The sequence below is a fragment of the Motacilla alba genome, chromosome 1 (assembly GCF_015832195.1).
Source record: "Motacilla alba alba isolate MOTALB_02 chromosome 1, Motacilla_alba_V1.0_pri, whole genome shotgun sequence".
NCBI lineage: Eukaryota > Metazoa > Chordata > Aves > Passeriformes > Motacillidae > Motacilla > Motacilla alba.
Genome location: NC_052016.1, coordinates 86188802 through 86203194, shown reverse-complemented (window position 1 = coordinate 86203194; position 14393 = coordinate 86188802). Strand labels below are relative to the sequence as shown.

General features: G+C 38.5%; 1 protein-coding gene across 7 annotated transcripts in view; it reads left to right on the top strand.

Annotated features, from left to right (window-relative positions):
• Nucleotides 1-14393, top strand: part of NALCN (sodium leak channel, non-selective) — a 238764-nt gene that overhangs the window by 210856 nt on the left and 13515 nt on the right. For all 7 annotated transcript variants that reach the window (XM_038129675.1, XM_038129695.1, XM_038129686.1 and 4 more), the window contains 10 exons: nt 179-346; nt 1469-1573; nt 2293-2399; nt 4330-4450; nt 4550-4648; nt 8080-8173; nt 8705-8811; nt 9214-9288; nt 12714-12833; nt 13828-13896. In XM_038129675.1, the coding sequence (XP_037985603.1) occupies nt 179-346; nt 1469-1573; nt 2293-2399; nt 4330-4450; nt 4550-4648; nt 8080-8173; nt 8705-8811; nt 9214-9288; nt 12714-12833; nt 13828-13896 (1065 nt within the window). The remainder of the gene's footprint in view (nt 1-178; nt 347-1468; nt 1574-2292; nt 2400-4329; nt 4451-4549; nt 4649-8079; nt 8174-8704; nt 8812-9213; nt 9289-12713; nt 12834-13827; nt 13897-14393) is intronic.

Here is a 14393-nt window from a genome sequence, read left to right as displayed (position 1 = left end):
TAGGACAATAAGCCAGGACATAAGAGGTCTAAGCCCTTTTTCTAAATTAGATGCTCTTTTGCCTTATTCTTTCCTTTAATTTTAAGGTAGAGAAGTTCATTGACCTTCTGTGCTGTGTCTATGGCAAGACACTGTAACTCTGACCTTACTTTGCCTCTTCCTGTCCTGTCACTTCCAGGTGAGTTTGATATTCCTGTGCTGGATGCCTCAGAACGTCCCTGCCAAATCTGGTGCTCAGCTCTTGATGGTGCTCCGCTGCCTCCGACCTCTTCGAATTTTCAAACTGGTCCCTCAGATGAGAAAGGTGGTGAGAGAGCTGTTTAGTGGCTTCAAGGAAATTTTTTTGGTATGTGCCAGTTTTGGTTTTTTTTTCTTGTGAAAATATATGAAGGAGTAAGATTACATTTTGATATAAAACTCATGTTTTCTATTCGTTTCACCATTGTTGTCTGTTTACTTTTCATTGTGGAATCACTGCAGATGACCACACAACAGGCTAATACTGAGTAAAGCTGTTATAATAATTCTTTTAGAAACTATATTATTTGTTTATCATACTTTTAGTCATAATTACATAGGAAGACTACTGAAAAAAAAAAAACCTACCCATTTTTCACAGTTCTGGGTGGTCAAGTAATATGAAAAGTAGTGTATGGAAACTCTACAAGAGCAAAAATAAACCTGGTTTGTGAGCTGCAGGTCTCTACCTTCAAGCTTTTTGAGAGGCAGCCAAAAACAATACAGCTGTCCATCACAGATCTGGATCTCATTCTTATGTCATTGTTGTTGTTATTGTTATGATCATGACCATGCTTATAGTAATCAGAACAGCAGTGGAGTCTGTGATTGCTTGATCAGACATAATCTATTGTCTTGGGACTCTATGTGGTATTGGTTAGTCTAAGCAACAGTCATCTTATTCCTTAACAGAAGGCTTTATTAGGTCACGTTGTTATAAAACACTAAGCTACAAAATATTTGCAGACAGTAATAGAGCAAGGACTAAAAGTATAAAGCTAGTTGGCATTTCATAAATACTGTAGTCTATTAAAGATATTTACATCTTAATTTGCTCATGCTTATCTTTATTGGAGCTATCCTGGAATCAAATATCTTCCAATGGCTTAATCACATTAATTAGCCTGAATCAGCAAAACAGAAGCAGCACATATGCAAGTACTCAAACAGTTCCTTTAAAGTGAGTGGCAGTTCTTATGCATACAGAATTCAGCAAGGTGGTACACTGAGCGCAAGAAAGCTTTTATCCTTATCTGCATGTTAAAAATAAGACTAATATAACACAGCACCTGGTTACTGGACCAGAACCTAAAGAAACATGTCTGTCACCAAAGCCATATCTCCAGGTTTATACCACAAAACGATCCTCCCTGCAGTTCACCAAGGGAGCTGACCCTCTTTTTCAAGCCTGCAGAAAAAGAGCTTAACAAGTCCAACTTCATCTTCACAGGTTTCTATTCTTTTGCTGACGTTAATGCTTGTTTTCGCAAGCTTTGGAGTGCAGCTGTTTGCTGGAAAACTGGCTAAATGCAATGACCCTCACATCATCTCTAGGGTAAGAACTGCTTTTCTGCTTCGAAATAATGGTATGTTGTGCCATCTTTGCCTGCTGAGGAAAGCAAGAGGGGCAATCAGAGCTATTATATGAGCAACAGAGGTCTTGGTCTCTTTCTTGTTCAGAAGCAGGATGATGGAGGGAAAGGTGGTTAAGAGGCCAGCAAATGAGGGTAAAGATGGGTTTCCATATAATAACTAAAGCAGGTCCAGATATTGGGGACAGTCTTAAGAAAAGTTGTCGAATGTCATGTTACCTGCAAAGGACTGGGTGGCACATGGAATTAATCATGGAAAATAACTAGGTCCACATTCCTAGGTCCACAACTGAAAACCAGGTTAGAGTGCTAGAGGTCCAAATCAATGGGGATGCCAGTGGGTTTCAATGGAGAAAGTTATCTGTGCTTCTTACTCCATTTGGAGAAATATCATCATGACCCAAAGAGAGCAGTGGTCTTTAGGAAAGAGGTAAAAGGCTATGTAATCTTGCAAATTGAAAAGCACTGTCAGTCCTGAAGGAAAAGGGTATATGGAACACTTACTAAGATGCATTTTTTCATTTGGATAAAGATCCTTGACTATTAATCACGGACTTATAAATATCCCTTTATTTCTGTGTATATTGCTTTCCCATCATGGCAAATGTGCTGTTTATGCTGGCATGTTGGCATCTCTCACAGGCTTTTGTTTAATCTTGGGCTGTGGTTTATTTCACTATAGGAGGATTGTCATGGCATCTTCAGAATAAATGTAAGTGTTTCCAAAAATCTCAATTTAAAGTTAAGACCTGGAGAGAAAAAGCCTGGATTTTGGGTGCCACGAGTCTGGTGAGTTGCTACACTTTGGCCTATGTTTCTTCAAAAATGCAACTGTTGGTGTAGAAAAAATGGCTCAAATGTGATGACATTAAATCACTATTGGAGGGGTTTTATTGTAATTCAGATTATACTAAGAGTAAAAATTCTGGCATATTTAGCAAAAAGCCAGATATATGACATTTTCCAGACTTGATCTCCATTTCATAAACCAGAAAGGAAGAAAAAATCCTCTAGGTACTGAACCTATATAGGAATTAGATTTGATTTGGTTATTATTACAGTGGGAGTTATTTTCTTGAAAAGTATCATCACTTAGTTATTCTTTAGTACTATTATGAAGGCAACCTGAGAGCCATAAAGCAACAGTAGAACCTAAGAATAAATAGGAAAAGATGGGAAGGAAAAGAAATGGAAATCAACCTGCCTACAGCTACCCATAAAAACAAATGATTATATCATGTCTAAAAACAGCCTTTCTCTTCTATGGCCATCAACCATGCCAGCCAGCAGTTTTTTTCTTTTTCCAGTGCAGAGAGTCCTTGTGGTCTATCTGGTGCAGAAGTGCAGTAAAACTCATTTAAAAGCTAATGTATGTTTTTTAATTTGTATTCTAATACGTTTAATATTTCCCAACACCTGAACAGGCAAAACTCACTCTTTTTAATTGTTTGCAGTTTTCATTTGGTTGGCATTTTGCAAAATCAGCTTAACAGCCACAATTATTTTAATTGACCATGTGTGTGGATAAAGAATATACCAGCAGTGATAGATTCAGAGCCACCCTACACTAAAGCAATCGTGTACTGTGATTTGAACAGTCAGTAAAACTCTGACATCTGCAGAAGTCTTTGTTTCTGTATGCTTCAGAGAAATTTTTCCACGAGTAAGCAAATTCAATCCTGTTCAGCTTGGTCCAGAAATAAGCAAAAACTGTCTTAATCAGCATAACTGTAAACTTTGGGGAATGTTTTGTTATTGCAGAAAAATGTTTTACCACAAAGACATTTATACCACCTGTTGGCTGTCAGGCCAGATTTTCAAGATCCAGATGTCAGTATAAGGACTGCATTAAAAAGAAATATCTACATCTGAGAGCTCTCTTTTCACTGTATGGTTGGATTCAAGAAGCACCAAACACTTAATAACTCTTCTGGCATACAACTATTTACCTTATAAACTATTGAAAAGCCGTTGGGCTCCTTGGATTATCTGGCTTGGATTGTAGAGACAGAGCAACGTGCTAACCTAGCCCAAAGGGAGTACTTTTAATGTTCAGCTGGAAACATTCTCTTGAATCTCAACTGATAAAAAAGGTCAGAGCACATGGTATAGGAAAGCCGTGAAGATGTGATGTCCTCTCAGTAAGTTTTGCTTTATGCTATCAGTTCCTCATGATAATAAAATAGGGGACAACATTTTCTAAACAATCTCACTGACCATGGAGTCCGAATCTTTTATGTGGGTTAGAGAATTATTTTCTGCAGGTAAATTTATTTTAGAATCTGGCCAATGCCATCAGATAAATTTTTTCCATGAATGATTTTTTTTCTTGTTTCATTAGCAAAAGCTTTAAAATGCAGCAACATAGAGTCATAGAATGATTTGGGTTGGAAAGAATCTTACCATGAGCAGGGACGCCTCACACTACCCCACGTTGCTCAAAGCCCCATCCAGCCTGGCCTTGAACACGTTATAAGTTTTATTGCTGTGAGTCAGATTCTGAGTAAGAAAACCAAACATACATAGGGATCTAAAAAATTATGTTTACATATTTATTGCTGTTGCTATTGTTTTCTTATTCCTGATATGGAGCTTTGATATGTTTCAGATGCTTTCATCCCAACTTTGCAAAGTATTTAAATGTTAGATTATGAAGAATCAAGGTAACAAACAGAACAACTTTACTGCTGGTTACACCTATTTGTGTACTGCATTTCAGGGCAAATCCTCGGAATTTTAATTTTGACAATGTGGGCAATGCAATGCTGGCACTATTTGAAGTTCTGTCATTAAAAGGCTGGGTGGAAGTCAGAGATGTTATTATTCATCGCGTTGGGCCGGTAAGGAAACACATCAGACTCTTTGAATTCTGCAACAAACAACTATGAGGTTTTCTTTTTTTTTTTTTTTAACTATTAATCTTATTTCTGTCTATTCAGATCCATGGAATCTACATTCATGTTTTTGTATTCCTTGGCTGCATGATTGGACTGACCCTTTTTGTTGGAGTTGTCATCGCTAATTTTAATGAAAACAAGGTACTAATTGAGGTGGTTTTTTTCTGAGTGAGAGGGTTTATTGAGTGTAGAACTGGCTCTGTGAGAAACCTGAAACTGATATTACACTGTCTACGTTACCTGGTAAGGCTGCCTTTAGTACTGGTTTACCAATCTTACATTTTTCAAGACTGTAAATATGGCTTCAGATACACCTGATCCATACTTTCTAGAAAATCAAAGCCTGTGATGACAGTGATCCATCACACACTCTGTCAAAGCTGTTAGAGTTTATTTTTAGTGCTGCTGTGCTGCTAGATGGGAGATTGAACATAAAGCACTATGTATTTGTAGTTGCTGCTTCGTTTGATGCAGGTATACATGTGATGGCAGATAAAAAGATGTGTTATGCTTGCCTGTGTTGCAACGAAGAGCTTTCTTAAAACCCTGCCATTGCATTATTTCAGATCCAAAGTAAAACTGTGTGGCATTTTCCTTTACAATCTGCAGAGTACATTGTAAAAATAATTGTCCATCACTCAGCTAAAAAGGTAGCTAGTGTTCTAGGCAAGTTCACATGGGCTTTTTGGATTATCCTGAAAAGTAGAAAAACCTGCCCTCAAGGGAATTGTTTCAGAGCAGCTCATTTCTACACTTGTTAAAAGGTAGAATCCTCTGAACAGGTAGAATCCTCTGCACACACACTTCACAACCTTTAATCTGGGGGGTTTTCCTGAGCCTCTTGTGGTACCTCTGAGGCATAGAGACAAAATTATTAATATCTTCCTCTTTCAGTACAAAGTCACAGAAATAATGAGCTATGATATTTTTACCACTCGTGGGTCTGAAGGGAAAGGATACTTCCATGCTGTGAAGCATGGAGGTGTATGACAGCCCAGTGTGCTTGTTCTGGAGCTGGGTGCTGGCTCTCGCCCTGACCCAAGCCCAGTAGCAAACACAACCATTGAGTCTGTCCATCAGGGAAACTACTTGACTCCTTCTGGAAGGGAGCCGAGCAGCACATTAGTGTAGGCAAGCAAGGCATCATGAAGTGGGGTCAAGCAGGTTGTGATCCAAATAAATAGCCTAAAACCTCCACTGTTTTGAAGGTATTTTTATGTTTGCATAACATCGGTGTAATTTTGGTAAGATGAAGTGTAGTCATTCCTGTTAAAATATATCTGTTCTAGAGAGCAAGGAGCAATGTACGAATAATTTCTTTTCTTATTCACTAAATCTTGACTGTGAATTAACAAAGCTGAAATTTCTGGAGTATGAGAACGCCACTGGATTTCTATAGATGCTTTTGACACTTTTTGTTCATCTGTGCAATACTACTTTTCCTTCAAATTTTTCAATACATGGATGAATACAAGAAGCTTTATGCTTTTTGTCTTTGCTCACTAGTAACAGTTCCCTGTAAATTACATTGAACAGGTACATCAGGAAATATTTCTATAGAATTCACATGATGTTTAAAGTATAAATCTTTTATATCTTCTGGTTCCACTTCTTCAGTTGTTTCTTAGTAACCAGCAATGGCATGTAATGTTTGTTTTTCTTTCTTTTTCCTTGACTACTTGTTACTTTTTGTGTATTTACTATAGAGAAAATAAAATGTTTTCAGATTTGAGTTGAAGATATTAATGTTAATTAAGTGGGCAAGAGCTTCAGCCCAATTAATATTCAAGTAGAGTGAAGAAATGTCCAGAAACTAAAAAAAATATGTAGAAAGATGGCTGGCAACTAGCCCAGAAAGTAGAGAGCAAAACAATCCACAATGTGAGGTTCAGTTGCATTTTCTTAAATCTAGTTACTTAACCAATGTATTAGTGTTTAAACTAGATATTTTCTTTAGAAAATTCATGGCTGATATACAGTTAGAACAATTGCAGGAGTTGTTGATGAGGATCAGAGTTGGGCAAGGACTGAACAAACTGTTTGCAATGAGAACAATTTTCTAAAAAGAAAAACTTACAATCATTTCAGATACGCTCTAGTTTTTCGTATGAGTTGTTGGTACTGCAAGTGTGGAAATGGACTGGGAAGTACCACAGCAAGCTCTGGGCTCTGTCCTTGATTGTTCCAGTGACAGGGCAATAGCCCAAATTATTCCAACCCCCAACCCTATTTCAGTCCCCAGCTATCACTTGTCACAGCTCCCAAGTGCTAGGAGTTCAGGCAGCAGTGAATATGTGAATGGCTCAAGTATTAACTGGCACTTTGAGCTGAAGCCCAAATGCAAGGACAGCTCCTCCAGCCCTAGCCCTGCTTGCCATGCTCTGCTCTGTGGTTCCCTTATGATGACCCTGCTCATGGAACTGGCAGTTTCTGAGCAACCAAACAATTTGGCACCACTAGATTTTACAAAAGTCCACCTTTTTGCCACCTTTTGTCTTGTTTGCAGTGAAGACTCTCCAAGAATATAAACCAGACACGCTCCTTGGAGTGAATGTGTAATCTAAGTGTTTCTGAATGGTGCCGTTTGGGCCTGACAGTAGTCAGCATCTTCACATCTTCACTTTGTCCTCATTGTGTTGGAAGGCATCTCTTCCCAGGGTACCATCTAGGGACAGAGCTCCATAAAGAGATCATATTCACTAGGAGGGAGAAACCCTGACCTTATCAGTTGCACAGCCAGCCACAGTTCCAGCATCTACACAAGCCAATGCCCAGGTAAGGGCGAAGATCATGCCAGCCGTCACCCAGTTCAGTGTGGCTCCTTTCTGACAGGGACAGGAGCCAAGTGTCTGGAAGAGAGTATTTTGACATTTACCTTGAAAAGGTCTCCTTTGTTTTTGTAACTCCAGAATCCTTCTGTGAAATTTTACAGTTCTCTAAAGTGACAAGGAACTCATTTTGTTTTGAAGGTCATTTTAGATAATGTTCAATTCTGTTTGAAGTTTGCTCTGTTATATGAACATTTATACACATTACCAGTTACCACCATCCACCCTGAAGATGTGTATTCACCTGTCTTTGTGCTTCTTCTGTGGTGAGCTCTTTTAGATTCATGGCATACTATTATTTTATTTCAATGACACCCCAAGCAGAAGAGCTGTGGAGACCAACAGTGGTCTCCTGGAGGGCTCTTTCCCTGAAGAAACTAGTGGCACTAGTAAGTCACAGAATTTTCTGCTGCAAAGTCCAGACAAAATCCACCATTCTGCTTCCTGGCAAATGACATTCAGTCAAGTGGAAGACCTCCTGCAGTGTTTCATTGCCCACAATGGGCTGCTGCTACAAAGAGCAGCAACTGTGCCTGCTGGGTTGAGTCCCAGAAACTCACAGCTAATGCGTCCAGAAATCCTCTTGGGTAACAGCTGATACTTCAGACTCCTTTCCCCAAGCAGTGTGTTATTTAAGGGAAGTTGTGTATGTAACTTTATTTCAGACACCAAAGAGAATGCTGTTTTCATGTTGCAGTGCTGTTAAATGACAAAAGCTTTACATGCTCCTCTTTGTTTATTAAGGGGACAGCTTTACTGACTGTAGATCAGAGACGATGGGAAGATCTGAAAAGCAGGCTGAAGATAGCACAACCTCTTCATCTCCCACCTCGTCCGGGTATCAAAGATATTTTGATTTTATTCATATTGAGCCCTAGTGTTCGTAATTCCCCAGGAGTCTGCGATTCAAATTAAAATTGTAATCGTGAGGCCACTAGGAGGTTGTGCATAAGTTAATGTGGAAACAGGCTCCAACTACAGATCTCTCCATAAGGCTATTAAAATCAACCCTAAAAAGGTTGTGCTTCGATGGTTTTAGGATAAGCCTTAATGAAAAATTTATTTTCTAAATGAAAAATATTTGCAGTTGGATGTAATGACATGAATGGAATGTATTAAGCTGACAGTAGTTGAATGATGCACTTGCCCTAAAAGTACCAAAGCTTTCATGCAACAATGGTGTTCAGTATTTGAAATTATATGTTCAGAAGCCCTATTTGATATGGAAAATTGTGGCAGAAAACTAGAAACGTATTTTGAAAATGGGAAAGGATTATTTTGCCTCTAATGAACATAGAAAATATGTTAAGAAATGGGGGGGATGCTACTGTGCCTTTTAACTCTCCTCCTCAAACTCTTTCTTTTTCAGATAACGATGGCTTTAGAGCAAAGATGTATGATATAACTCAGCATCCATTTTTTAAGAGAACTATTGCTGTACTTGTTCTGGCCCAGTCTGTGTTATTATCAGTTAAGGTAATTGTGTTTGTTTTAAGCACTTCATTACAGTAGTACAGTATGTGTTTGCACATTTCCTAACACCAATTAATGATCAATTGAGCCATTAGTGTGATTAATGCAAGGAAATGTGATTTCTAGATAAAGCAATCTCAGCTGGCATAGATCACTGTAGATTAATTGTTGCTTGTGGAGCTCAGTCAATTTCTGCCTTTTTGTAGTCTGGTCCACTATTTATAATTTCTAGTTAAGGTGTAAATCTAAGAGAGAAGAGTATACCAAAATGCTGTTCCTTTCTGAGTATATTTTAAAGTGAAATTCATTCATTAACAAAACCCTTAAGAAAAGGTAAGGCAATGAAGAGGCATTTATTCTGTTTAACAGCTATTCTTCTACTAATGGATGATGCTTGCTTTTCAGTGGGATGCTGCAGATCCAGTAACTGTGCCTTTAGCAACAATGTCTGTTGTTTTCACCTTTATTTTTGTCCTTGAGGTAATGTATTTTTTGACTTCTTGAGATTAAGACTTGTATGTATATATTTCATTTTGTCTTTAGGGATGTTTCTCATTCCTCACTAGGGTGTTTATTTCTGAATGTGTACATTCAAGGTTCTCTATATCACTTGTCTTTAAACATGTATTGTGAGAAGAAACTTTTAATGTGTTATAGTCATAATGCTCTACACCTTGAACTTTGTGTCTTTTTATATATATTCAAGGCTGAGTATTTACCAGTGTGCTTTGGTGAACCTAGTGAACTCTTTTCTTGTAGAACATCTCAGATTACATTCCCTCAATACAACAAAAGGTCTGTGTTGCCTCGCAGAAGTTCTGCTTCATCCATTTATGTTTTGCCTGGTGTGTTAATCCCCACTTTTCTGTACCTGTGACAAAATCAAACCTCTCTCAGCTTTGTTTTGGTTTAAATATCATACTTCACTTTAATATATATTTTTAATAAGCTGTTCTCCAGCTCCAGTATTGTCAGAACCCCGGCACCCCTCTGGGTGCCCTGGATGGCCCAAGCCCCTGGCAGGGGGCTCTGAGACCCTGGCATGCAGCCAAGGACATGTGGTGTTTTGATCTTAGCCCGTGGAGCAAATTACCAACTCTGTATGAAGAATTACAAGCCACACAAGTTTAGGTAGCATAGTAGAGATAATCACAAAGTGAAGGAAAGAGTTTTTGAGTGCTGTACAGTGGGGTTTGGATTTTATACATGGGGGTCTGAGGCTCCATGATGGAGGAATCAGGGCATGCCTTGTCTTTCTTCCTTCTTCTTCGTAGCCTCCATGATTTGGGTGATGTTGGCACTTTTAGATTGGTTTAGAATAGAAGCGGTCTGTCTAACATAGGTGATAGCTATTGGTACAGAATTGTAAATATAGTACACGTAGTTTATAGTATAAAAGATAGCACCAGCCTCAGGGGCGGAGAGTGTGCCTCTGGCTGACCTGCTGAGCAGACCGCAGCAGCTCAGGGAGAAAATCTTTTAGATAATACACAATAAACAACCTTGAGGCCAGATGACTGAAAACTATTGAGTCTTTCTTTGAAGGCACGGGTTGGAGGAGAAACTTTTCCACCTTTTGGGGTCACCCTGACCTGGGAGAGACTCCGACACAGTATTGTCCAGTATTTTATAAGTTACTCTCCAGTTTTGTCTATCTTTTGATGCACAAGTCTGGTTCCAGTCTGGTAGCAGTTCTCTATCTATGAGAATATTGTTATTACAAATTCTGCAAGGTGTATTTAGCCTATTTTCATATGACTGGAATCTATTGATTTAAACACATTTTGGAAAACATATACTTTTTAATGTATAAGGATGTCTGTTTAAGATTGAAGAAGATGCTTCCTCTGTGGTTAGGATAGTACATAATTCTTTATAAGTTTTTGGTTGACTACTTTTCTTGTCAGTCCCCTCTGAATAGCTGATACTGACCACTATCAGAAACAGGATAGTAGACTACGTTTCCCACTGCTCTAATCCAATCTGACAGTTCCTATGTTCCATTGATAGGTTTTGCCAGTAGTGATGAATAAAAAATGAAGTGAATACCTTGTAGCAGCTGTAGCTAGAGTATGTCCATGTTGTTGCTTCTTTTTTCCCTACCCAGGAGAAATCAATATCTCTGGAGAGACTGAGCAAACACAGAAAAGTTTTATTTGTGTCATACAGGGCAGGTTTTAATTTACCTAGTAACTATATCTTTGGAAATAGTTTTTTCTCTTATACTGCCAGGGGAAGAAATTACACTTCTAGAATTTCAAAGGAACTTTGTCAGAGCCGGGAAAAATTTGTTGACTGTCTCAACAGGCAAGCTATCACACTGTGAGTGCACACAATTTATGGAGAGAGGAAGCAGCTTCCTGCTCAAGATCTTCCTCAGTGCAGCATACTCTGGTCACAGAGTCTGCTTTCTGCATAGCTGATGGCCCTGTGTCCAATCTAACAGCTCCTGATTCAGCTTTTAACCTCTACTGCTCATATCATCTATACGTAGTATAGAAAATAGGAAGAATTTGAAGATCTCACTTTTGTTACCACTCTGATGATGACAGAGTAAAGGGAGATGTGATTTTTTTATTTCCATGGTGTGGTATTCAGTTCAACATTATGGACACCTGAAGCTATGTGTTGAAATTCTATATGTGAGGTAGATGTTTAAGCTGTTACTGTGATTGAGGGAGATGAAGGGTGAGATTCAGTTACCTCCACTAGCCACTCCAGAAGGCCAGGGATGTTTACAGGTCCTTTGTCACCCCTGCCAGAACCATCCATCCATCTTCAATTCTCTAGGGCATCTCAGGTAACTGAAGGCAAGATACCTTAGTAACTCAAATGGTAATTAGAGATTCAGAGACTATATTGTTCATTTTGTAGTCAGGCTTCAGAAAACATTATAAGGCAAAAAGCTAATTGGAAAATCAGCCTTTTACCTCAAACTAATGTCTTCTTATATTTGGTGCTGTTTTCAGAAACATTAAATGGCAGGGTTGCAAGGTGGGATAGAAAAAATAATGTAAGGAAGGCCTGATATTTATAGCCTTTATACAGTAACTCATAACCTGCTCTGAGATTTAATATGACTTGTGTGTGAGAAACTCTTGTTGTGTGTGTTCCCTCTACATGCATCACTCTGCTTTGGTATCCATTACCTGATATGACTATTTCTGTAACTATTAGTTACTATTACTATTAGTGACTATTCTTGAGCTTCTCATCTGCATTCCTGTTACCGGAATTGGAAATGTCAGGCACTTTGGAAGCTGTCTTTCACCAGGTACACTGTCAAATGTACTGCCTTTACTGTTCTTAGCTTTTTTCTCTTTCTGCTGCTGAGTACAGATGGTGCTGAGTAAAGATTATTCCTTAAAGAAAGAAATGTTTGCAATATAGGAAAGCTTTTTAATAGATTTGAACCATAGGTGCTTGCTGCAGAACACAATTACATTTCTGAGTTCAGACATGCTTATGTGATTTTATCTTGCTTACAGACAGTTGGCTAGATAAGATACTGCTACCTTTTTAGCTACATGTTATTGACATGACTTGCTTAACTTCAAGCTATTTTAACCCCACATTCACCTCAGCAATCTATACATTAAGCATTCAGTCTGAGATGGTTAGCTGCACTCCTGTCTTTGATACTTGATGGAAGCAGAGAGACAATTCAGAATGCTGTTCATCCCTTGGTCTTGGTCATCTGTGTACCAGTTTTCCTCCACCTAAGGGAAGCTAATATTATCCAGGTAGTCCACATGGGAATATTTAGCTGAGGTGAAACCTGCCCCTTGTTGTTTGAAACTATTTCATAAAATGAACCCAATCAAACATTTTGGAGAATGGAAGAGGATCTCATGGAAAGGAATCATAATTTCTTCATTACAAGTGAGAAATTCTTTTATCCACAGGTCACAATGAAGATTATTGCCATGTCACCTTCTGGCTTCTGGCAAAGCAGAAGAAATCGGTATGATCTCTTGGTGACATCTCTTGGAGTTATATGGGTCATACTTCACTTTGCCTTACTGGTAAGATATACAAAATGCAATTCCAGTGATTAAAATTATTTTATCTTGAGGCACCAGCAGGGGGATTGCTGCTATACATACAGATAAATCTTTGAGAGTTTAATAAGGCTGAAATATGTCTGAAAAAAACTAAGCTTGATGCTAAGAATGGTTGTCTTGTACAATCATATAGTGCAAAAATTGTCCTACTGTTGCAAGTTAGAGTCTGTAAATGTGGTAGGAAACAAGCCTTTAGGAGGGATGTAAGTGACAAAAGGAAGGAGACTGAAGAGAGTGAGAGCACTTGCTAACAGAGGTCTTATGAGCATGAAGGAAGAAAGAGGCAAGGCACAGAATACAAACAGGACCAGAGGACTGGAAGAAGGCATAGGTTCAAAACTGTTGAACTATACAAACCCTCCCAAACCCAACAGTGATTCTGTACCACTGGTTTTGGTTAAGGGGCAGTGTTTAATTCAAGAAGACATGAAGGAGAGAGGGGAGGAAATCAGCTCTCGCTTCATTTCACACAGATTTTTTAAATTTAACTACACTCCTGGTTTCTTTATTTACAGGGGAAGGAAAAGGGATGGTTGATACTTGTCATCAGTCGCAAGTTGTCAGTCACAACTCCATAATGTCTGCAGGATTTTCTCTTGTCTGCCCCATGTTCTGTTTGAAGAAGAACCTGTTGCATGTGCCTAGTCATTTTGCCCTGACATTCACAGTTTCTCTCTGCTAATAAGTAGCTCGGAAGGCCTGAGGAGTTTCTGTAATCCAGCAGCTTCCTAGACGAGTACACTGAGCCTGATGGACATAATTAATAGAGGACTGAAGGGTTTTTGGCTTGAAGTGTGGGGAAATTTGGTTTGTGTTCTTTCTATTGTTGCTAATCATTTATGATTTCTCTTATTTCATATGAGGATTGCCCTACATTACTAAAAATCAGTTATCATGATCTGTTCAAGAGATGCCTGGGGAACCATGTTTAAAGTATTTTGTGTTTGTGTTCCAGAATGCATACACATACATGATGGGGGCATGTGTAATTGTCTTCAGGTTTTTCTCCATTTGTGGGAAACATGTAAGTATAAATTAGGAACTACAATTACTGCAGAGCCCATGTATAGATTAAAGGACTAGATGCTGTGCATCTCTCATGCAAATTCTGTAAGGCTCTGTTTTCTATGCAAAAAAAAAAAAAAAAAAAAAAAAGAAAAGAAAATTCAAACAGCTAAACAGCAGTCTGCAACTTTACATGCTGTATTTAAAATGTCAGGATTTTGAGTAGATTGTATAATAGTGCTATGGTTACTGGAAAAGCTGGATTTTTTCAGAAAACAAAGTGCAGCTGCAATACCACAGCTTTTAAAAATGCTCTCTACTACTCTGAACATACGCTGTGCTACTTTCAGCCCTTTCCATTTCAGTGAGGTGTGATGGGTATGCTGTTTTTTTATTTTCACTGCGAGACTGTTGTAGTGGTGGTTGAATGCATCATCTTATTATGATAGTGCTCTCTTTAAAAGTTTTCTTTTTCCAGAGTGCAGGTCTGTGTCTTTTGTCTCTACAATGTATGCC